Consider the following 24,490-nt stretch of genomic DNA (forward strand, 5'->3'; position numbering starts at 1 on the left):
AGCCTTCAAGTGCACAAAAATGGGCTGACAGTTGCACTCCAGCTAAAGCCAAATGCAAACCTTACACAGCACCATTGTTTCAGGAAGGAAGTGTATCTTTCATCTGGGATATATCTCATTCAGTCACTGATGTGGCTTACACTAGCTATTTGGCATTCAAACTGTGTTCCTTGAACTTGAAACAAATTCTGAATGCTGTCTGATGTTTTCATCCTGCACACAAATGTTTACAGATCAGGTTTATGTAGGTGTTCAAAACATGTATATTCATGTACTCGTTTGCTTGGATATGTATCATGCAAATGTGGATCATAAGGTCTGCACAGATAATATTTTCTTTATATGAAAGCCAGTAATGCAGTTCTTATTACTTTTGTCATATGTGTTATTAAGTATGTACTTCAAAGTTAGACCTCCCAGGGAAACAAGACTTGTATAATACTTGCTTTATACTTCAAGTCTATACATGTCCATTCAGAAGTATAGATATTCAGAAATCTCCTTCTGTGCAGTACTGACAGGGAGTTAGCTTGAGTATTTCTGCCATTGTTTATAAAAAAAGAATCTTCCATCAGTGTCACATTCCACTATTGCTACTGCCCAGTATTTATCCATCAAGAATCTGTCTACTCCCATCATCACTGGAATTGTGAATTCTCTCCTGCTGATGCTATCTTTAGCTTATTTAGAGGTGGATATATCTTAGTCTCATATATTAGCTTTGATCATTCTGCTTTGAATGACCCTGCTAGAGGTCAAGACTTTTAGCAAGTATACCCTCCTGACAGTATGGCACTCAGCCACTTTCACATAGCCAGACTCCCCCAGCATGTTAAGGTATGCATCCATAACTGTGTTCTCATATATGTGGATTCTAAGTGGATGCTCTTCAGTTTCTAGTGTCTTTTGATGCTTACATGGGTACTTTTTATGAAAAACAATGACAAAATGTAATCTATAGGGAACATTGGGGTTTTCCTCTTGTCTGCTTTTACTGGTGAAATTTCCTGTGCAATCTAGAACCATGTAAATTTCTAGTCTAAACATTTAAGGAATGCAGGCAAGTGATACAGCCAGGCCACATTTTTAAAATACAGTGGTGCCTCGCTTAGCAATCGCTCCGTTGAGGGATGCAATTGCTTTGCGATGGACTTTTGGCCATCGTTGGAGCGATCACTTAGCGATGTCCTCTATGGCTAAAATTCGCTTTGCGATGATCGCGGGGAAGCGATCATGGCAAAGGGAACTTTTTTAAACAGCTGATCGGCGGTTCCAAAATGGCCGCCGCAAAAACAAAATGGCCACCGCTGTTTTGCCTCGCTGTAGAGGCACCCAAAATGGCCACTGCTATGGAGGAATTTCGCTTTAAGGTAAGTTTTTAGCCCATAGGAACGTATTAAACACGTTTTAATACGTTCCTATGGGCTTTTTAAAATCGCTTAGCGATTAAATCACTTAGCGATGTTTTTTCCGGAACGGATTAACATCGCTAAGTGAGGCACCACTGTAACTTTTGATATGATATGAACCATCATATGGTTCAACGCAAAATGATTTTCTTCCTACCAGAATGTTTTAAACCAGTGGTTCTTAACGTGGGCGATAATGCCCCCCAGGGGGCGATTTCATTTTTCAGGGGGGTGGTAGAACGAAAAGGGGCGGCGTGGGGGCGCTGGAGCAGAAGGGGGCGGTAGGGGGGCGCTGGAGCAAGCCAAACCTGTGAAGATGGCTGCAGCCTTTTTACAGTGTGCATGAATATATATTTTCCTCCAATTTTAATTTAGTTTCAGACTTTTTGTCTTGAAATTTTTAGTTCCTGCATTTGTTTTTATGCCCTTTTTATATTTCTTTTTGCGTCTTAAAATTCACTTGCTACTAAATCATTAAATGTTACTTTTTGGGGGGCATTTCATTTTCTTGGAATTTATTTGTGTTTTCAGGGGTCATTGGATTTAAGTGTCTAAAATAAATAAATAAATAAATAAATAAATAAATAAATAAATAAACAAATAAGATATCATCACCGTGGGGAGGGGGGGCGATGATAACTTCCTCAATGGCTCAAGGGGGCGTTTCTTTCAAAAAGGTTAAGAACCACTGTTTTAAACTACCAAAATGATTTTGCTGTTTATCAAAGCATGCTTTTTAAATATGATGACCATTACTGGACATCAGTGCCAAAGCTGGTTAATCTTTCCATTTTATCTTTAGAAGCAGCGACTGTCTATACTTAGGTCACAAAGCATTAGATTACATAAGAGAGATCCTTTAACTCTTAGCAGGAATTAAAATAATGCACAATTCATATTAGATTGAGCTAAACATCTTAATAGTAGAGAATGAAATATTTACTGATAGGATACAGCCAGATGTACAGGACAGATTCTTAGACATAAATAACTATTGAGTTATTTTTCTGATTGACCATGTGTTGCATATCCATCATAAAATAAACTGCTTAAGCTATTATTTGTATTTCACCGTGTATGCCCAATTCTATGTGTTGACCATAATTCGTTATTATTACTATAGGGGTAGCCATGTTAGCATGTAACATGTACAGAGTCTAGGGGTGGCATCTTAACAACTGGCATGTTTATTTGCATTGCCACCCATTTCTTTGGGAATATGCATATGAAGAAGTGGACTGCAGTCCACAAAAGTTGATTCCAGATAAAACTCTTTTTACATGCCACAGGACTCTGTTGATTTTGCTATAACACTGTTAGCACTCTTTCCTTTGATGTGCTCAACCACTCTTTAGTGTGTGATATGTTATGTTTTCTCATGGTTCGACCAGTGAAAGTGTGCTTTGTCCAGCAAGATAAATGGGTCAGCTGTTCTTGCTTCCCCCCCCCCTTGTTCAACTGTATAAATGCGAAATTGTGTGACAATGAGTAGCATTCGGTTTTTTGAAGAAGAAAAAAACACAGCTTTCTCTCTCCTGTGATCATTATATCCTTGCATGTGCTGCATTGGTTCCTAGAGCTGTCTGATCCTGAGCAAAATTCTCTTAAATATTTGCTGAAAGGGAAATGGCATAATCGACAGCAGCAAATTCTCATTAATTAACAAGCGCCTGCTCCTTATTCTATGCCAGCTGGATGGCTTGACGCACAAGAAGGAATCAAAGTGGGATTCATTAATTAGTGGCAATTTCCTGCTGCTAGTTACCCCATTTAACTTTTGCCAGTATAACTATGGAAGAGGATTTTGGCCCCTCTGTCTTAACCATGCTGATGCATGAGTGTGATGGCATGTCATGCTTGAACTGTGTGGTACATGTTCTTTCTCTGCAGGGACAATTCAGTGTCAGTATACTAATCAGTAAAGGTTTATTTAATTCAGCAAACAGTATACTAAACAGTAAAGGTTTATTTAATTTAGGATGCAAACATAATTCACTTTCAAGGAATCTTATTTGGTAACATAAACTTTACTAAAAATTAGTGTCTGTTGTTGAGCTGTATGTAAGCCTTTACATCAGGCTTGTCCAACCCGCGGCCCAAGGGCCGCATGCGGCCCAGGTCAGCTCATAATGAGGCCCAGTGCAATTTTTTATTTTTAAAGAAATTCCAAAGTTTCAAGTTACACTGCCGGCGCTTGCGGCTGGAATGTGGCCAGGGCACGTCACAACAGTAGAGGGGGAGAGAGGGAAGGAAGGAGTGGGAGGGGAGGGGACAGGGGGGCTGCGTGACTGTATTGCGCCATCCCCGTCAATAGGTAGACCCCCTCCCGGCCCCATAAAGCCACCGGAGTCGAAGCTGGCAGCCTCTGCTGTCTGAGATCGCAGCTGCTGGTAAGCGTGCTTGGAGCGGAGCTGTGGAGGAGGGCTAGGGCTGCCCCCCCATGCGGCCCAAACCAAATGTATGTGCGGCCCAAACCAATTTTTCATCTTCTAATGTGGCCCAGGGAAGGTGAAAGGTTGGACACCCCTGCTTTACATCAAGGTATCTGTCTGAATAACATGTTTCTTAAATTAAAATCCTGTTTGCTTGAGGGCTACATCTCAATTGCAGATTACTGCAGAATGCTTCCTTTTGAGCATTTGTTCATCAGAATAGGTTAAAAATGGATTTTTCTGTTTTTTCCTGGCAAGGGAAACTTCCTTGAAATAGGGAAGGCACAGCCGATACAGCTTTCATCGCAGTGGATTCATTCATTCCAGCATTTGTGTGCGTCAGAGCACTTGCAGTAAATTCAGTTATACAAAGCTGCTAGTCTTCTAAAATCAACCTTAATGGAATATCAAGAGCAAAATTTAATGGAAATTTTTAAAAAAAATCTTTGAGTTTAACAGTCACCAGGTCCAGCCATGTTGTTTCTCATATGTCACACTAAATAAAATGCATATAAAAACTTTCTGCAGTTGAAGCACAGTATCTTGACAAATTTAACAGCACATGTATTGACACTCACTATTTGTAGCAAGATTATTCTGTTTAGTATGGGCTGTAGGCACTTCAATAAATATCTAGTTTAGCAAAAGTCCCCTGTTTTTTGGAACATATAACTGCGCCTTCAGACAGCTAGCATAATAATATATGCAGCATGGTCCAGTGAAAAAAAGTACATAGCATGGTTCAGTGCCAGCTGAAATTTTATTCTGTTAGTTTTTGGTCCCATTCATCAGTAATGCCAAAAATATTTTCTCGTCTGATGTAAAACAGCATTCATGTGTTTTAAAAAAACCCTTTGTATCTATGAAATTCTCACCTAGAATCTTTCTGCTGTATTCTGTAGCTGTTCTTCATGCATCTGCTGCCTAATTTTGCTGAATGCTGGTGGGATCAAGTCATTTTGGACATCCTGCTATGTAACGGGGGTGGCATCTGGTTGGGCATGGTAGTTTGTCGTTGGTTGGAGATGAGGACCTATCACTGGGCAAGTTTCAAGTAGGTCTTAAATACAAGTTAATAAATATTGTATTATTGACATTGCAGTATGAAAACTCTGAAATAATATGTACTTTTTGAAAGGTTGTTAATTACAGAGGTTGTCCGGTTCCAGCTGTTTACATTTAACAATGCCAGTGTTTCTGAATTTCCAGTAAAAATGGAAAATGCTAAATAAGCTCTTGTTTACTGTGCATTATCCCAAATCTCAAAGCACATGTTGGATTTACTTATGTAAAATGGAAGTCAAAAGATATATGACCCTGTAGGCTTGTCTTACATAATTTTTAAATTGGTTTGCATATTGCGATAGTTTTATTGAACTTAGCTTCATTGTTTTGATGATAACATTGTTCATGAATGACAGTGTTAATTATCCAAAGTCAGCTAAAAGCCCGTGATGATTTGTGGTCTTTTTTCTTCCCTGTTATCAACAAACTATGATTTACCACTTTCCTAAAAGTTAAATCACATTTAATAGGTGATTTAGAGCTTGCATCTAAAAAAATGTGTAAAATTGTGCCACTAATCAAATACATGGTTCAGCTGTATACATTTTTCAGAATGTGGCTCACAAGCATGTGACCTGTAGTAATTTTCCCATTTTGCCTGTGTCTTTCCATTCTGAATCTTTTGAAATAACATTTTTGTGCAATGATTTTCTGCTGTTCCCTTAATTGCCACTCTGGGGAAGCAGTCTCTGTACTGGATCTTAAACCTATGTTCCCTATGAGTATGGATCAAGAACACAGCAGATACAGTCAGCCGTGTAATTTGGAACTTAAATGTGAGCTGACTTCCTTGCATGGACTGCCTGTGCTTACTGTTTCTGAAGGAGGAGGAGAGAAACCCCACTGTTGTTTGTCACAGTTATTAAGCCTGTTACATTTGTTGTCAGTAGCGGAGATCTAAAGAGGTCAGAGCATGGAAGGAAAAGTATTTCCATGTATACAGATGGGTTGCCCATTTCCCTTTCCAGCTGCACCCTCTTACTGCTTGTTTGTCACAACTACGTGCTGTAACCAATTATGTAAAGCCATAAGTAAAAGCATAGAGTTAGAAAAATATTAGTGTCCCTCCTGAAACCCTTTTCAGTTGTATACACATAAAATATACAGTTATTTAAATAACAGTACAATTCAGCAAAAACAATGAAACTATATTGTCCATGTGGTGTTATTTTGCTGGGAACTTATTGTCACTTCTAAATGAGTGTTTTCTTCTTAGTTATGCTAGTGTTCAGCTTCCTCTAGCAGTGAAGGGGGGAAAAGTTACTTTGGATACCAGCATGTGATGGGCTACTCAGAAAGTGAGATGTTCTATGCTATCCTTTTACCATTTACCAGACACAAGGATGCATGTTTAAGATAAATATTTCTAAGCTTCTCAGCTGCTACTACTTCTGGAGGCCCTGTGCCTCCTTGAGCCACGCGGATGGTTATAGTGACTGTTAGTTACTGTCCCATCCTTCAGAAAGAGCTGCTGAAGGATGCAGAGTTGGAAAGGGAGATTGGAACAATCCTAAAGTATACATGGAATGCCTTGTGTATGCCTGGGGATCCTGGGGCATGTCATTCATTGGCCCAAAATAGTTGCCCCTTGTGTTTATGTCTCAAAGAGGAAACACCAATTCCCATAAACACTAACACTGTTTTTGTGCCCTCAATCGTGGCTTCCTATTCCCATATCCTTAACTGGAATGACAGCTATTGAATGATACCATTTGATTGAGGTGCCCCAAACACCAAATTTCTCAAATAGTTTTCTTCAAAAGCAGGCAGTGTCTGGAATCCTATTGGTGTTCTGGTGAAGCTTGTGTAACTTCCCACAGTTAACTGACAAGGTACTGGGGCCCATCTCAGTTTCACAGTTGCACGCACGATGAGACACATGACTGAAGTGCCCCCCTCCTCACTTCACCAATTAGCAATATATGAACCCTAATACGAACACCAGTTGGGAGTCTGGTCAGCATTTTAGAAGTTGAGTGTTTTTTGGAAAGTGCTTGTTTGGCTAACATAGGAAAATATTCTTAAGTTGTTTGCAATGTTCTCCTTTGTTACTTCTGAAATGCAAGACAGGTATGTGGATAAAGCCTGCTTTGCGCGGGCTTTTTGAAGCACAAACTACTGCTTGTTTAATTAGAATTGTTACAGAAGTCTGCTTCTGAACACACTTTTTCTGCAGCATGCCTAGGGCCTTTTGCAGGAGGGGGCATGTGTGTTGTATACAAAGAACTGTAGTACCATAAAATTATGTTGTATTGTGAAGTTGTGCAGCACTTCCTTTGTTTGACTGGCATCCTTGTTTGCTTTCAGGGACATTCATACCACCACGGGTAAAATCAAAAGAGCTGTACTGCAGTTCACTCCAGCAAGCTGGACATATGTTCGCTGGTTTGATCCCAAGTCTTCATTTCAAAGAGTGGCAGGAGTATACCTTTTTATGATCATTTGGCAGGTAAAGAAGCAAACAAATAAAAAAAACCCCTGATCAGCTCATCATATGCCTACATTTAGTGAAAGCCAATTATATATGTTTTATTCATGCATAGGCAAACAACATGCTACCATAGACTGCAGAGGTTGTTCACCAAGATAGTTGAACTCATTTTGTAGCAGTATTTGTTCATAAGGCCAAAACCTCTTCTGTAACTTATGTCTGTGTAAGGTGATGGCATCACTGGCAGGGAGGATTTTTGGTAATGAAAGAATTCCTGCTTCTGTCCCAGGGCTTGCACAGGTCATATGAAATACAAATGATTACATGGGAGCTGGGGATACTTTGGGATGGCGGCAGGAACCCGTTAATTACCTAACCAGTCACCCTTATGCAGATATAATTTACAGAACAGGATTTTGGCCATTTATTTTAAGGATTTCTAGACTGGTTTTCAACAGGTTTCTACGTTGAAGTAAAAGAGAATATTTTTAAATGTTAATGAAGTTTAAAGGAACTGTATGAAATTAGAAGCAAAGTCAGCAAATACAGTGGTGCCTCAACTTATGAAATTAATCCGTATTGGAACGGTGGCCGTAACTCGAAATTTTCGTAAGTTGAAGCACCATTTCCCATTGAAATGCATGGGAACGGGATTAATCCATTCCAGCATTTCAAAAAAATACCCCAAAAAAGCACACAGAAAGCGCCATCAGAAGGTGCTGGGGCTTTAAAAAACAACAACCAAAAATAACCAGAGCAAGTCCAGAAGGATGCAAAAAAACAACAACCCAAATACAAACAACACAGCATGGAAACATAACTCCCCTCAGCCGAAACCCACCCTGCAAAACTCACTCAGAAGTTTCTAAAAAGCAAAAAGCAGCAGCTTACCAGGCAGACTGAAGCATCCTCTGGTGGCACTTACTCCCCGGTGGATGGCAGGCCTTACTTATGAGTAGACCCACACCAGGGATGGGCAGGGAGTGCAGCGGCTTCCTGTGCCTGGCAGCAATCCGGAGCTGCCCCCGCCTCTCCTTCCTCCTCCTGCCCCACAGGAGTAAAAAAGTTCCCTGACCCCCTGCTCTAACCATTGGGGCGAAAGAGCTACAAAGAAGCAGCCTCTTAGTTTGAATTTCCTGCCTTTTCCCCTGCCTTTTTCTGTTTTTGGGTCGAAGCTCCAGCCACAAGTCGAAGCAAAATTTTGCAGCCAGACCTTTTCGTAACTCGAAATTTTTGTAAGTAGGGATGTTCGTAAATTGGGGCATCAGTGTATGAAACAAATACAAAGCACTGTAAAGGGGATGAGCAGACATAAAACTGATCAAGTCAAAAAGACTTGAAAAATGAAAGAAGTCTTGGCCTAAAGTCTAAATTGCCTCAAAATAGACTCCAGGCAAGCATCTCTGATGAGGGCATTCCACAGCTGAGGACAGATAAATAAGCTGTGCTGAACTTCAGTTTGGTGGATATAAAAATGGACTTGGATCTGATGTCGAGTTTCAGTCTTGTCCTGGACTGCCTGTGTGACTTTGAGCTGCTCACAGCTGCTCTTAACGTTTGGTTCTATAAAATCTGCTGGTCTTACAAAAGCAAAATTAAAATTCCCAAAGTATTGTTATGTACATTGCTGATATAATTAAGTCCTTTGATTAGAACATCTGCTGTCGTTTGGTCTACCCAGTAGCACCATTCAAGTGAAAAGTAAAGCAAATACAAGTGAAACATTGTACAGCTGAATTCTTCTTTTCTTTTTTCAGTTGACAGAATTGAACACCTTTTTCTTGAAACATATCTTTGTCTTCTATGCAAGTCACCCCTTAAGCTGGGGCAGGATCCTCTTCATTGGAATCATCACCGCTCCCACTGTCAGGTAACAATAATCTCTTTGCGTCATGTTCATCACTGTACAATTACTTGGAAACCAGTCACAGCTTATCCCTTCAGGTCATTTGATCAAGCCTAGGCTCTTTCTAAATGGTTTTTATTCTCATTGAGAAAAGGAAGCATGTGCCTAGCCCTTGAAGTTGTGGAAGCGTAGGTCTGGTTCAGATGTCATTCTAGACCAAAGTTTAATGTTACATCTATGAGTTGCAGGAAGCCTCTTGCTTGCATGAAGCTCTTTCTGATCCAATAACCATGAGGACGAGATTAGAAGCACCTGCTTCCTCTTTGAAACTAACCAGAGCAAACTGAGGCAACTTCAGTTAGTTTAAACCAGCCACCTCATTAGAGATGGGCATGGACTACTGGTCTGGTGGTTCGGTGCCCTTGAGTGGACACCTACTGGAGGAAGTAGGGCACCGGACCGCAGATCAGCTGTTTGATTGGGAAATGAACGGTGCCAGACTGCCAAACCCAAAAGGGTTCATGCCCATCTCTAATCCTGTAGGGATTTGTAGGGGGGAAACATAGCTGAAACTAACCAGAGTTTCTCCATTTCCTATCCTCGAAGTCATAACAGGTAGCTGTGGGTAGTTTAAAATAGGAAGCAGATGCTTACAAACCCCTTCACCATAGCCACTTTTTGGGAAGAGGTGAAGAGGGTGGGGAGCACATGAATCCAGTGCTCGCTGATACTACTGCATAACTGTGGTTTAATACACAGATGGGAGTGGGCGTGAGACTACAATTCCCAGAATACCCCAGTCATCATGGCCAGTGTTTCTAGTGGCTTAGGTATTATGGGATGTGTAGTTCCCATCTCTGCTTTGCAGTGCTTTGGGAAAGTGTCAAAAGAACAAAGCTGTCAATGTAATTGCTCAGTTAGAACTAATGTAATGAAACAACACTTAGCATATTAGGCTGATTCTATTTCTGTTCAACAATGGCTGTTCAACAATTCCTTACCTTCTCATTAGAGGCCTGTTGCCTAGCACTGAAACTTTTAAATATAGTTTGGCTTCCCGTTCTGTTAACCTATTTCTAGGCAGTGCTCATTACTCAAAGATAAGTCCCATTTTGTACAGTAGGGCTTACTCCCAGATAAAATGTGAAAAAGACTTCATTTCTTATATTGAAAAAAGCCATTTTAAATGACATCTTAAACTCAGCTTCTTCCTTTCCACAGTCAGTTTTCACAGGAGCTAGGTTTCCCCCCAAAATGCAGGAAATAACTTTAAAATAGCCTGTTAACAAGAAAATTTTTTGAAAAATTTATGCTGCATATATTCTGCACTATTCTGAATTTTAATAGTCCAAAACATATTCCACTGATATACAGCCTTCATTCATTCTTCATTGTACATATTTTACTAGATAATTTAAAATGTTCAATCATTGATGTGTAATAAAATATAAAAGTTAATATAAAAGTTTACACAAGTTTGCTAGTCTTGCAGACAGAGGCTGGGATAGTATCTCTGCCACTTTTAGTCATCTCTGATTGCCTGTCTTATTTTGTTGGCAGTCATCCTATAAGTTTTTACACTGTTTAAAATAGTTGTGTTCCGTTACCATAAAACTGAACAGAAACCCCCAATTTGTTTTGTAATGTCATGTCTACTTCACTAAAGATTCTATCTCTCTCTTCTTTTTTGTTCCAGACAATATTATGCTTACCTCACAGACACACAATGCAAAAGGGTAGGGACACAGTGCTGGGTGTTTGGGTAAGTTTCTATTGCTACTGAAAACCTTCAGTTCCAACTTCAGAGAGATAAGAAACTTCGCTCCTGAAAGATCCTAACTCAGAACTCCTTAGGAATAAGAACTTTAATAAGTTTGTATACACAACACTTATTTCCTGTCTATCTTCTGGGTAAATCAAGACGATCTCATAAGGATCTACATCAGGATCCCATTCAAATTCTCCATCCACGGGCAATTTGGCTAATACAGATAGAGGACTTCTACAAAGTGAATTTACCTGATGTGGGGCACTTTTCCAATGCATGATTGCTCACTCTACTCTCATACTCTGGAAACCCTTTGCAAGAGGTGTGGGGCCGGAGAAAGAAGGAATGGGAAAACTGTTATCCACTCATGATTCTCCAGGTCCAAGTCAATTTTCTACGTCCGCCTATACTGTGTGGTTGTTACACTGCTCTTCTTAAGAGTGGAGAGGCCCATGATCCCCTGAAGTAGGATAAATATGTCTCTATAGGTGCTAAAAAGGCCTCACTTGGTCATGTGAAGCTTGCTAGATGAGCAAATGTCGTGCTCGTGGGAGGCATGCCGTGCTTATGCATGGGGGTGTCACACTGGTGTAAAGCATTCACCCCTTTCAAAGGATGACTGTTAAATCATAAAGTTATGAAAATATTGGGACGTGGTGGCGCAGCCTCTGTGCTGCAAAGGTTAGAAGATCAGCAGTTGTAAGATCGAATCCACATGACGGAGTGAGTTCCTGTCACTTGTCCCAGCTCCTGCCAACCTAGCTGTTCGAAAGCATGTAAATGCGAGTAGATAAATAGGTACAGTGGTGCCTCGCTTAACGAGTGCCTCGTTTAGCGATGAATTCGCATAACGATGTGTTTTTTAGAAAATAATATGCACTGTATAACGATGTTTCCTATGGGCGATTTTCGCTTAGCGAAGTTTGGGACCATGCTTCGCATAACGAATGCGATTTTAGGTCCCCTGCTTCACTTAACAATGTTTCTTTTTTCAATTTAAAAAGTGTCTTAGAAGGGTCAAAAACGGTTCTAAATGCTTGGATTCGTTAGAGGACCCCCTAAGTCATGTGCAGACCTGATTTGGCTTTGATCTGACTTTTTGTTAATTTATGGTGAATTTTTTTTTCGGCCCATAGGAACCAATGGACCTGTCAAAATCTGACAGCTCCATGCTTTCCTATGGGGGAGAAAACAATTTACCATAAATTAACGAAAGTTCAGATCAAAGCCCAATCAGGTTTGCACACGACTTAGGGGGTCCTCTAACGAACCCAAGCATTTAGAACAGTTGCTGAGTCTTCGTTAATTTTTTGTGAATTTTTTCTTCCCCCATAGGAAACAATGGAGCTGTCAGATTTTGACAGCTGTCAAAAGTTGGGGGGAAAAATTCACCATAAATTAACGAAAAGTCAGATCAAAGCCAAATTAACTTTTGCATCCGTTTTAGAGGGTGCAGAAGCTAATCCAAGCATTTAAAACCATTTTTGACCCTTTTATGACACACTTAAATTTGCAAAAATTGACTTCGCAAAGCCATTGAAATGTATTGAGTCAGCTTCAATACATTCCAATGGAGGAAACATTGTATCATTTAACGATGTTTCCTATGGGTTTTTTCGCTGAAGGACGGCAATCCGTGCCTATTGGAATGGATTAACCAGTTTCCAATGCATTCCTATGGAAAATGGTGTTTCACATAACGATGTTTCACATAACGTTTTTTTTTTTGGAACCAATTAAAATCGTTATGCGAGGCACCACTGTACTACCATGGTGGGAAGGTAACAGTGTTCTGTGTCTAGTCGCACTGGCCACGTGCCCATGGAAATTGTCTACAGACAAACACTCGCTCTACAGCTTGGAGATGGGGATGAGCACCGTACCCTAGAATCAGACACGACTGGACTAAATGTCAAGGGGGAACCTATGAAAATAGCAGTGTTCAGATCAGCACAGTCTGCCCTTGTAGAGAAGGTCAGGCTGAGCTAATAGTTACCAAGGGACTTCTAAACTCCTGCTTCATGCCTTCAGCAAATATTAAAGGGGATAATTTAATCAGTTGACTTGGCCTTGGTTAAGAATATTTCCCTGTCATCCCTTGCTCTGTGTGTGATCTGCCTTCAAAGTCTCTTTCTTAATGTCATCCAAACAGTTCGCATTTGTTCTGTTTCTAGGCCAAAAAAAGACAACAAAAAGAAAGGCTCTTTCAAAAGAAAATGTCTGCTTTTCTGAGTAATGTGTTTTTGAACACCACCACTGGCATTAAAACCATGTAATAGGAAAGCTTTAATGCCATCCTTAGGATTTTTTTCTGCTGCCAGCGAAAAAGGGGTACCACAACATCTACTCACAAATTCATTTGGACAACTGCCAAAATTCCCCAGCCAACGTGGGGTCCTCTTCTGTATCCTTCCCTACTGTGAAGATCTTTCCTTAGCTCAGCAGGAAGAAGAAAATGGGTTGGGGAAGGGTGGTGGAATGGTGTTGGATGATACCATCATCCCTGCTAATCAAAAAGGCCAATTTCTTCAGTCTTGCAAGCCCGGATCCATTTCATTACTCTGTACTTTGTCCTCCACAAACTGAAATAGCATCATTTTGGCACTCTAGTGGTATTCAACACCAAAGTTTCCTTTTAGAGGCAATATTTAGAGTATACAGACATGGGGATGTTTTTTTCATCAGACAGCCTCCAAATCACTAAGTTGAAGGCTGGTTTTATACCTAAGTAACTAGGAATTAACTATTTCTTCAACTATAGACTCTCTTACTGTTCTGGAACTAGTCTCTCTCTCTCTCTCTCTCTCTCTCTCTCTCTCTCTCTCCATCCATCCGTCCATCCATCCGTCTATCCATCCATCCATCCATCCATCCATCCATCCATCCATCCATCCATCCATCCATCCATCCATCCATCCATCCATCCATCCATCCATCCTATCTAATCTATCTATCTATCTATCTATCTATCTATCTATCTATCTATCTATCTATCTATCTATCTATCTATCTATCTATCTATCTATCTATCTATCTATCTATCTATCTATCTATCTATCTATCTATCTATCTATCTATCTATCTATCTATCTATCTGCTATTTATGTTGGCCTGTACCTGCTGATAATCTATGAAGAGAGACATAATGGAAATGAATATTCTGTAAGATACGACAAACAGTCTAAGGGCACCTACATCTTGTGGTCTAATGAGGGGGGGTACCTCTCCCCACCACCACCATTATGGATCATTTCTTTCTAAAGAGCCATCTGTGCAGTACTTTGCAAGATGAAGGAGAAAAAAATATGAAGAGAAAAATGAAATAGCATCTCAATTGAAAGTGGAAAGGTGGAGATGTAGTTTTTAAAGCTTGCAAAGGTATACACTATTTAAGATTGTCCTCAACTTTACTTTCATAATAACATGAAAATTACTATAAACTGACTCACAACATCATGCAGGAAAAAAAACCCTGGAGATTATAAAATGTCCCATGTATGCACATTCTTTCTTTTTCCTTCCTTTCAGAGTTATTGCCTTCCTTGAAGCTATTGTCTGCATCAAATTTGGCCAAGACCTCTTCTCCAAAACTCAAATACTGTATGTTGTGTTATGGCTCCTTTGTGTGGTAAGCAGTTATTTCTCTTTTATTTTGCGCACTTTATTGTTTTACCCTTTCCAAGATTTACTTCTAAGTAGTTGTAGCTTCCCATTAGTATTCCTCAGTAGTTAAATGTCAGAAATTATCAGGACAGCCGTAACCTGCTCAGGCATAAATACCAGTACTTCTTCCTCGGTAGCCCTATTTTTGTTGCCATCTTTGATCAAGATGGCTAGCCTCCATAGTAGTAACTAGATTTTGCCTAAATGTATGCAAGTCATAGCAAGTTCATAATCATAGCTGTAATTTTAATTTAACATAGCAGTTTATCAGTTTGGTTAGATTAATTGCTTTTAAATAAAGTATAATTAAGCAAAAATGGTGCAGGAGAATTATCTCTCTTGGAGCTGTTCCCAAGTTAGTGCTGTGTAAATGTGATTATGTTTCTCATAATCCACTGACAAAAGCCAATTTAGTTGCTTACCGATAACAGGAGTCATAGTAGGGTGGTAGTTGGTCTGTTTGTGAAGGCTATTAGTGTTTGTATTCTGAATTGTACAGAAGCCTTGATGTGTATGGGAAGCCTTCCGTTCGTTGATGTCCTGGTCAATACACAGACTTCCAGAGACATCCAGAGTTGAGCAGTGCCCCATATCAGGGAAGAGGCATGGCAACACTTTCCCATTCCACATTCGTATACTCCACCCTTTATGTGGATGTTAAGTCTCCAAGAAGGTATTAGCAGCAGTTTCTGCTGATGTGGAAGCTGACTTTAGGTGCGTAGCACAGGGATCGAATAATTGATTTACAGTACTGTCAAATGACCAAAAGATGTTAACGATGGCAGTCCTGGGCATAAATAGTAGATGTTAAGCTTCTTTGACCTTAATGAGACTTTTGAGAAGACATGTTTGGAATTGTACTGTAATGTTAGCATCATCAGCAAAGTGCATTTGCAGAGGAGTTAGTAAGTGAGAAGTATTGTTCCTAAATAATCTTGTGTCTGTATGATTTATTTATGGGGGGCGAGGAGGTGTAGGCTCAATCATATCTGTATACGTGTGCCTGTCTGCACATATGCATATATGAGTTGCATGTAATATCTATACAGATATGGAAACAGAGTTAAGTTGTTTCTAGCAGAATTCTCAGTTTCCTCACCTAACCACAGTTCTTAGGTTTTTAGAACATTGTCAGGGCAGTGAAAATGATACACAGCAGTTGCAGTACAATTGGCTCCTGTTTCTATATTAATAAAAAGGCTTCATTCAGTGTTGATGTTGTTCTTCACTATCTATTCACATTACACCAACTATATATTGGAAGCCGCTTTGATATGATTTGTAAAATAAGGAATATAAATCAGATACCTGTCATTTAAAAAAATAAACATCTAAATTTCATTTAGCTGGAGAAGACCCATGGTATCAGTGGATTTAGCTAAGTGTTGATACAACAAGTCTAGTCTAGTTAGTCCTTCCTGTTGAATTTAGGCCAATAATGTCTCTGGGACATGACTCTTCTCATCCCTTTTTTCTGTTTTTAATATTGTAGGCTGTTACAACTTTCTTATGCTTGTATGGAATGGTTTGGTATGCAGACCACTATGGACAGAGAGAAAAGGTAATATATGTCAGAAATGTTAAATCATGTATAAGGTACTCTCTCTCTTTTTTTGCATAAGGCATGTTAAAAATCATTTGCTAAATCTTCAGGAGATGAAGATGAATTTACATGTAAGGATGATATTTGAGATTCTAGTAGTAAGAGGTACAAAAATGTCAAGAGTGAGACAAAGGATCAAAATTCTTGGCAAGATTGAAAGCCCCCTTCTTAGATGCATTCAGTTAGACAAAGGGCCAGGTAAAGTAGTTCATCATAAAAACAGTTACATTTTTGACTACAACTCACAGAATTTGTCAGTCAAGACAACAAGAGTGGGTTGAGAAGTTATAATTCAAAAACAGCGGCCGTGAAATACGGAAAGAGGGTATTTTCTCCCCAGACAGAGCTTTGAAAAGTTACTTTTCTGAACTACAGTTCCAAGGGTTGAGCTCTGAAAATATGGTTTTGACCAACTGTGTCTAAATATTGCCCTTACCTCCCAAGTTCCTGCACCATGACAAATCATGTGGTTTTAATTATCCCTTTTCTTTTCCTGTCTGTGTTTCTGCACCCCATTAAGAAAAATTGGCATTTCAGTTTGTGCATGAATTTGCTGGCTCGCCTCTTGCGTGATCAAAGTACAACTGTCAGGCCCAGATCGCTTTCATATACATGTGTAGTTCTCATTCCAGTCCTCTGAAGTAGAGCAGAAGAGTCCATAAAGGTTATCACTGCATGTGAGCGGAGGGCAAGATGGGAATGGTTTGTATTGCCTGACAAAACCCTGAAGTTTTAATTCAGCCTGGTGGATTTGGATTCACTTGCTAGATTTGCATAACCCTGGTGGGGCACTTAGTAGTTTCCCAATCACCTACAATTTTGACATTATTTGTTTGAAAAGAAGCACATATTATAAAGATCTCTTTCACACAAACACACTCACGGAGAGAATAACGCTGTTTGTCTCCACAGACATTGTCAGAAAGTGAAGACAGCGCGTACATCCCAGATGCTTCCTGGTTCAACTCGAAATTTACTAGAGGTATTGGTGCTTTACATGATATGTTTTGTTCCATTTTTATCAGTCGCCATAAAACTCCTTCAGTTTTTCATCCTTCACACACCTCAGCCAAATATTCGTCGGAGGCCATTTTACATTTACCTCCTCAGCCTATAACTTGTGAAAGCTAGTAAAATAAAATAAAAGTTACTTTTTGGACTGCAACTCCCAGAGGCCCCTGGCCAACATAGGTAAGGATTTCTGGAGACTGTAATCCAAAGAAGTAACTTCTATTAAAGGTGCAATCAGATGGCGCCATAAACTTCATCTGGTCCCAATGTCACCAGTGCACTTTTTAAAAAAAGCAGAATTGCCACTGGACCAGTTAGGCTTTCAGCCCTAATTACAGATCAGTTTCTAACTTTTTAGTTTCTTCTTCTTCTTAGCATAATCTCTCACTACCTACCTCCCCACTCACTTTGTCTTAGATTCACCTCCCTCCTTCCTGTGTATATGGTGCATGTCCATGTTTAGATAGGTTCTGCCCAGTCACTGAAACTTCATTTGGCACTGCAGTAACATTTTGAGTGGCCTGTAATCTTGAGTTGTCTGTAATCTTCAACTTGCAATGCAGCATATTGAAATTATTATTCCCACACTATAGGCATTTTTATTTATTTCAGTACTCCAAACAGTTGCTCTGGGCTTTGAAGCCCCCTCTGCAGAGTGTGGTGAAAAAGCTTGGGAACTCAGCACTTGTCTCTAAAATTCCATTGTAGCTTCTCCATTTGATAGTGCTCTGTATTTTACATGTGCTCCATACCTACTGATAGGAATTCCTCTGGTGGCTCTGTCTACTAGAAGTACGCTAAACATCTCTTACAGTTCTCACCTTTTACTTAAGCCTTCCTGGATTGTTGCAAAATGCCAGTGGCTCATCTCCGCAGGTACTTCTCTGCATATATACTGGATTTGCCCAGATTTTGACTTACTTTTCCAAACTCTGATTAACCAGAGCCATGTCATTAGTGTACATACTCAAACCATAGAGATGGATAGAGTCTCAATTTGTCATCCCCGATTAGAGGACTTAGCTGTTCATCAACCTCCTTCAAATTAAGGATCACAATAAATTCTAATGAAAAATGGTCATATACATGGGTGAACTTTGTTCCTCATGATTAAGTTTGAAATTCTCGTTGAAGATTGTCTATTGTCTCTTCATGCTCCCTCTCTGTATCCTCCCTTATCTCTTCTATTTGATCTGAATAAAACTGGTAAATTTGGAGTATTGGGTTTAACTGAATGCTCTGACAGCTCAACAAAAGATTGTACCCATGAACCTGACAGCTGGTTTCTGCTTGCTCAGACTAAAGGCTGCAGAAGGTTTTGTAGACTGAAAGAGACAATGCCTTGATAAGGACTCCTAGATATTCTCCTGTCAAGATCTGAGACTTATCTAAAGCTTTCGCAGTCACCCTCTGCCTGAGAGTCAGCATAATGTTGGAAAGAGATGGCAAAGCAAACAGGAGGATCTGGGCTGGCCATGGCCTAGTGGTGGCGTGGCTCTCTCACACAGGGTTTCATGTGTGTATCCCCACTAGATGGGCAAAAGAATTCTGCCCATGTGGTTCCCTGTTCAGCTACAGGAGCATCAGAAGTATTGGTTTTATATAGCTCATGGCTTCGGTTTAGGAGACTAAGCAAGGTGACAGTGGCTCCTAGGCCTAGCTGAGTGAGGATTCTTCTCCTTGCTGTTTGTTCAGCTTGTCCTCCCCACAGCAATTATCTTTCTTTTTTCACATGGACATATTCCTCAGCTGTCACCCCTCATCCTTTATATCCTTCCCTGCTTATGTGCACAGCTCATAGATTTTCCTAGTGTTCGGGAAGCTGGACCAAAATGTTTCTTTTCCCCTTCGTAAACTAAACTGTACTTTATCCGTCATGAGAACTGAAATCACATTAATCTTTCAGACGTATTATTGAGACATTCTTTTGTGTCTGAGAAATCAGATTAGCAAAAGGAGAACATCCTGAAGAACAATCACAAAAACAAAGTAAGCTAATTTAGAATTACAGAGAACAAAAAAAAATCCCTAGTATGACATTTGCATAAAATCTGCACTTAAGAAACAGCATCTTCAGGTGACAGGTATAACATGTCCATCTCAACTCCAGAGCCCTACACCAGTCCTGCTGTTGAGTTTTAACTGACAGTATACCTTGTTGTTGTTGTTTAGTCATTAAGTTGTGTCCGACTCTTTGTGACCCCATGGACCAGAGCACACCAGGCCCTCCTGTCTTCCACTGCCTCCCGGAGTTTGGTCAAATTCATGTTAGTAGCTTCGATGACACTGCCCAACCATCTTGTCCTCTGACGTTCCCTTCTCCTCTTGCCCTCACACTTTCCCAACATCAAGGTCTTTTCCAATGAGTCTTCTCTTCTCCTGAGATGGCCAAAGTATTGAAGTCTCAGCTTCAGGATCTGTCCTTCCAGTCAGGATTGATTTCATTCAGAATAGATAGGTTTGTTCTCTTTGCAGTCCCGGGGACTCTCAAGAGTCTCCTCCTGCACCACAATTCAAAAGCATCAATTCTTCAGCAGTCAGCCTTCTTTATGGTCTAGCTCTTACTTCCATACATTGCTACTGGAAAAACCATAGCTTTGACTATGCGGATCTTTGTCTGCAAGGTGATGTCTCTGCCTTTTAAGATGCTGTCTAGGTTTGACAGTATACCTACATGTTAGCTACTCACTTTACTCATATCCAAATTGAGAAAAGATTTTTAAAAGGCTTGTTCTTATTAAGCAGTGGTTGAATTGTGTACTAAATTGGAGATAGGGTGAGACTTGGTGGTTAAACCACCAGGAGGCATACTGGCTTCAACTAAATTATTTTTAATAGGCATTAACAAACCCAGGGATCACATTTGTGAAAAGCAAAAAATTCCTCTTTAATTTGACTGCACATCTCATGTGTACCTGTACGTGTATGGATTGCTTTTTAGGAATGGATGACAGTCCACCCAAACACTCAAGCAACAACGAGAGCCACTCATCCAGGAGGAGGAATCGCCATTCAAAAACAAAAGTAACCAATGGAATTGGCAAGAGATAGAAAGGGCAAAAGAGGTGATCCATTTGTTCCGGAAATGTGCCTGCAAGCAAAGAGGCCAAACTGGGCCTGGTTCTGGATTCCCTGCTTGAAGGTCAGCCAGAGAAAAGGAGGAGATGGAGGGGGACAGCATCTTCAGCAACCAGAGTCCTTGGGCCTTGTTAAGATGAAGTTCATCCATATCTTGCAAATCATTAGCTGCTGTCACTTGCCACTCAATGGCCTCAATCTAATCTCTTCTGCACTTGACATTCAAAACAGTAGTAATGTGTTTCTAAATGCAAAGTAGTTACCTGCTCCCGAGGGGTTCATAGGATAGTATTTGACCAAGTCGTACGAAGGCCTTCCGAGGGCTTCTCTTTAGTTGAGAATGCAAACCCAAAGTTAGCAGCAACCAGTTGGTTTTGTCTGTCTGTTTTTGCCTGTGGCTTTTAACTTTTTGTTTTCCATTTTTCTTTGTCCAGCAGACTTCTTCTGACTGAATGGTGTTCTGCCTTTGTTCTCAATCTGTCAGCTAAGCTTTTCTGTGGTATTAGCTCTCTTAGGAAAGCGGCACTCCCAGATTTCAATCAACAGGGTGCTAAGTGTTAAAAATTGTATTTACAGTTTTGTCCATTCCCCCCTCTGCATTTCTAACTCTGCTGAATCTTCATTGGACTCACCTATCTCTCTGATAGTCCTGAAATTCTGTTACACAGCTAGGGCTGTGCCCCTGCTTTATTGACACAGGCATAGGCCCAGCCTTATTTATAAATGTACATCCAGTCCTTGTTGATTTCCGTCTGCTCAGGTGTTTTTGTCATATTGGCATATGTCCTTCCTAGGCCTAAGCTCTCACATTATAACACATACAATTCCAGTTTTAAAATACTGTAAAGCCCATGCGTAAAGCTTTGTGAACTCCAGCCTAGCCTACTACAGATATCTAGGACAGTGCCATATTAATACCCTTGGTGTTATTATTAGATTAAGACCCTTTATACTTTTTAAAAAAACTATATAAAGTTTATTCTATTTCTTCTTGAGGTCAGTTTTGCAGAATGTTGGAATGTTTTGTTTCATACAGTAAATTTTAAGGGTCATTCCCAAGAGAACAAACTGTCATCATAATGAAGAGTTAAAGCTTGAACTATCTGACAATTTTACCTAGATGGTGTTTTGTGTGCTTAATATGCTTCTCCGCCCCCCAGCACATCAACAAGATTGTTGAGCTGGTTGGTCCACAACACCTGGCAAAGGTGCAAGGTTAAGTAAGAACCCATCTCTGTACCATCGCGCTTCATTTGGAAGTCCTGTTTTCGGGGCAGTGCCACAAGAGACACACTCACTACAAGATCTGATGTATTGTAAAGACTCCTGCAAATAAACTGAGATGACTGTAAATATTTTTTTTTAAGATCGCTATAATCCATGCTGTTTTATATGCCACAGAGGATCAGCTTTTTGAACAAGATCACTGCAGCAGATAATCCATGGAAATTCTTGCTTGTCTTTTCAATCTTAAACATGCAAACTCTTGCATCAGAGGCTGCTATATCCTATTTGCTGCAGCTGTGCTGAATTTACAGAATGAGGGGAACCATATGTGCTTGGAACATTTTCCCCCTAACAATGTTTGGGCACTTACTCTTCTTCCGGAACAGTGAACTGATAAGGTCCCTATATTCTCAGCATGCTGCATAATTCTTGAATGTATTTGGTTTGGATGCTCAAGATCACTCAGTCCCGTCTCTGAATTCCTTGTCAATTGCTGAAAAGACAGAGCACTGTTTTTTGTTTTGTTTTTTAAATTCAAGACCGGAGCCTGAAGGTTTTAAGGTTATTGTGGACGTTTCCAAGAGAGTCTTTTTAGTGTTGTTAATGCCCACTTCACCCAATCAACCTGCCCTTTTTTAAAGGGGGCCTGAAATATGCAGAGTTTTGACTCTTCAGAAGTCAGTAATAAAGTTCCCCTTCACCTGGCTAGAGGTGCAGCCATAGTTGTGCACTGTAGTTTTGTGTCCGAGAGCCATGCACTATGAGTTTAAACTGGTGCATATATGCAGTTATTTCTATAGCATACAGAATGAGTATGTGTTCCAATCTTTTGCAAAAACAAAACTAGTTTGAACATTAGCGTGGCTGGAATGCAGTGGGCACTGTGAGAGTATGGGGTATTCAACTTCATCCTCAAAACAGTACATCTCAGCCTTCTTTAAAGCTGCTCCAAAAGGGGTGTGGCATCCCCCAGAATTTGAGTGGCAGAAAGACTACTGCTAGAAGAAAAAAATGACAACCTACATATCTATATGCATACAAAATTCTTTGCTTATGTATTCATGCTGAGGAATTATAAAGTATGATTTTGAATGAATGAGCTCAGTAGATGAGCACTTGTTTTGTAAAGGGATTCATTAACAAAAGAAATATATCCATAATCTGACACTCAAAGGTAAACTGTGTAAGGTCTTCATGTATTGCCTGGATTACAGTCATTTTCTTTAGTGGTGTTAGATTATCCTAGTTCAAAATGATATTTTGTATTTACTATGCAGGATATGCGATGCACTATATTTTCTATGGAAAGAAGGCCTCAGTCATTAATGATAGAGTGAAGGGGGCTTTGATCAGGTCCATATGGCAGTGGGGTCAGAATTGAGAATTTTATCTCTAATCTAGAGAATGTCATGTGTGAATTGAACTGTGCGGTTGACTGGAGGGATAGTTTGAAACACATGCTCAGAAATGAGAGTTTTATCCCATAACTAGTGAAACTTAAACATTTCCACCCTGATATGACTTTTGGAAGGTCATTATTTGTTCCCATTTGTGTGTTTTTAAACTTGAGTTCTTTCTGACTTTTTTGTGTTTCCCTCATTTCATCTCCCCCCCCTTTTTTTTTTTTATACACGAACACTCCTGGTTGCAGTAGTGGTTTTGTAAATGAATCATTTACTCTGTACTTATTGAAAAAAGGGTTGATCTACTTCCTCTGGAGACTATCAGTCATTGAAGGGGGGGGGCGGGAATAGCGTGCTATACAAGGTCCTGAACCAGAGGTAACAGGTTATAAAATTGGAGGAAGGGGAGCTGTGATGCAAAAAGTGTATGTGTGCTTTTTATTAAGAAGAACCAAGGCCAAGAGAGATATGTAACAGAATCAGAAAAGTCTAGCCATCCAAAACAATCCTGTTGCCAGCTGCTAGTATTAAACCTGGGTCAAACACTGTTAAATATAAAAGACAGTGTCTAATGAATCTGTGCAATTTGGTTTCATCTCTGCTTTTGGTTACTCACCTGTGAAAAATAAAATCCTGAATGCCTGGGACTAATTTGGTGTTTCTTTTGTTAACACTTTGATATTAAAAGCAAAACAAAATCCAGGGACATTAACATATAATAATAGGCTATGCTGTGAACAGTCATTGTGCCTGTTAGAGGTATGCAGAATCAAATCTATACCTCTAACAGGATAATCCAACCCTGGCCTTTGGCCACCCTAACAATCCCACACTTGATTTCTAAGTGTCTGTTAGACGGTAGAGATTACCTCTCAGGAGCTCTTAATCATTGGTAATACCAGAATATTATGTTGATGCTAAGGTTTTTCTTCAAATGAGTCAATGATATGAAACATTCTTAAAATCTCTCTTGCTTTCTGCCCCTTAAGATGATTAGATGGGTTTGAGTAAATTCTTCCCGAGCATTGTATATTTTCACAAGCTTTCTGTTGAAGGCTTCCAGTTTCCAAAACAACATTTTCATATGGCTGGGCAAAAGATCAGTAGCCTAAAAAACAGGCTAGCTTTTTCAAGTCAAGGATGAAATGCCACCTATTCTGCAGCATGCTGTGATGGTTCTTTGGATTTTCTCCTAGTTCTCAGGCTCTTTCTACTTCTTTTATCTTCTCCTGTTTTCTACAGAGCATGCCTTCTGCTTTTTATCTCTCTCTAGAACCACTGCTACTCTGCTTCACAATGCTGGTCATGCAAAGTATGTTCCAACCCAGCAGGAGCTACTGTACTGAGGGCCAAACCTTTCACATGCAGAATTTGTCCCGCCACCAATATCTCCCATTGATATCTACAGCAGGGAATCCCATATACATGCAAGGTTACATGTGCAGTCTTCTTCACTGTAGACACTCCTATCTATTATAGATGCGGCTGGGCCGTATTGCTTGTGCCATCTTGCTGCCCTTTGATTACATGGAACACTTTTTTCATCATAATGAG

At 40.0% G+C, this 24,490-nt stretch overlaps 1 protein-coding gene across 3 annotated transcripts in view; it reads left to right on the top strand.

Moving 5' to 3' along the window:
- Window positions 1-23,583, top strand: part of PTDSS1 (phosphatidylserine synthase 1) — a 39,820-nt gene extending 16,237 nt beyond the window's left edge. For all 3 annotated transcript variants that reach the window (XM_072999151.2, XM_020785324.3, XM_078393602.1), the window contains exons 6-13: window positions 4,744-4,895; window positions 7,214-7,355; window positions 9,095-9,207; window positions 10,880-10,945; window positions 14,480-14,579; window positions 16,107-16,175; window positions 17,130-17,199; window positions 20,170-23,583. In XM_072999151.2, coding sequence (XP_072855252.1) covers window positions 4,744-4,895; window positions 7,214-7,355; window positions 9,095-9,207; window positions 10,880-10,945; window positions 14,480-14,579; window positions 16,107-16,175; window positions 17,130-17,199; window positions 20,170-20,279 — 822 coding nt within the window. In that variant the 3' untranslated portion in view covers window positions 20,280-23,583. The remainder of the gene's footprint in view (window positions 1-4,743; window positions 4,896-7,213; window positions 7,356-9,094; window positions 9,208-10,879; window positions 10,946-14,479; window positions 14,580-16,106; window positions 16,176-17,129; window positions 17,200-20,169) is intronic.
- Window positions 23,584-24,490: the final 907 nt, after the last annotated feature.

Source organism: Pogona vitticeps, chromosome 4, assembly GCF_051106095.1.
Source record: "Pogona vitticeps strain Pit_001003342236 chromosome 4, PviZW2.1, whole genome shotgun sequence".
NCBI lineage: Eukaryota > Metazoa > Chordata > Lepidosauria > Squamata > Agamidae > Pogona > Pogona vitticeps.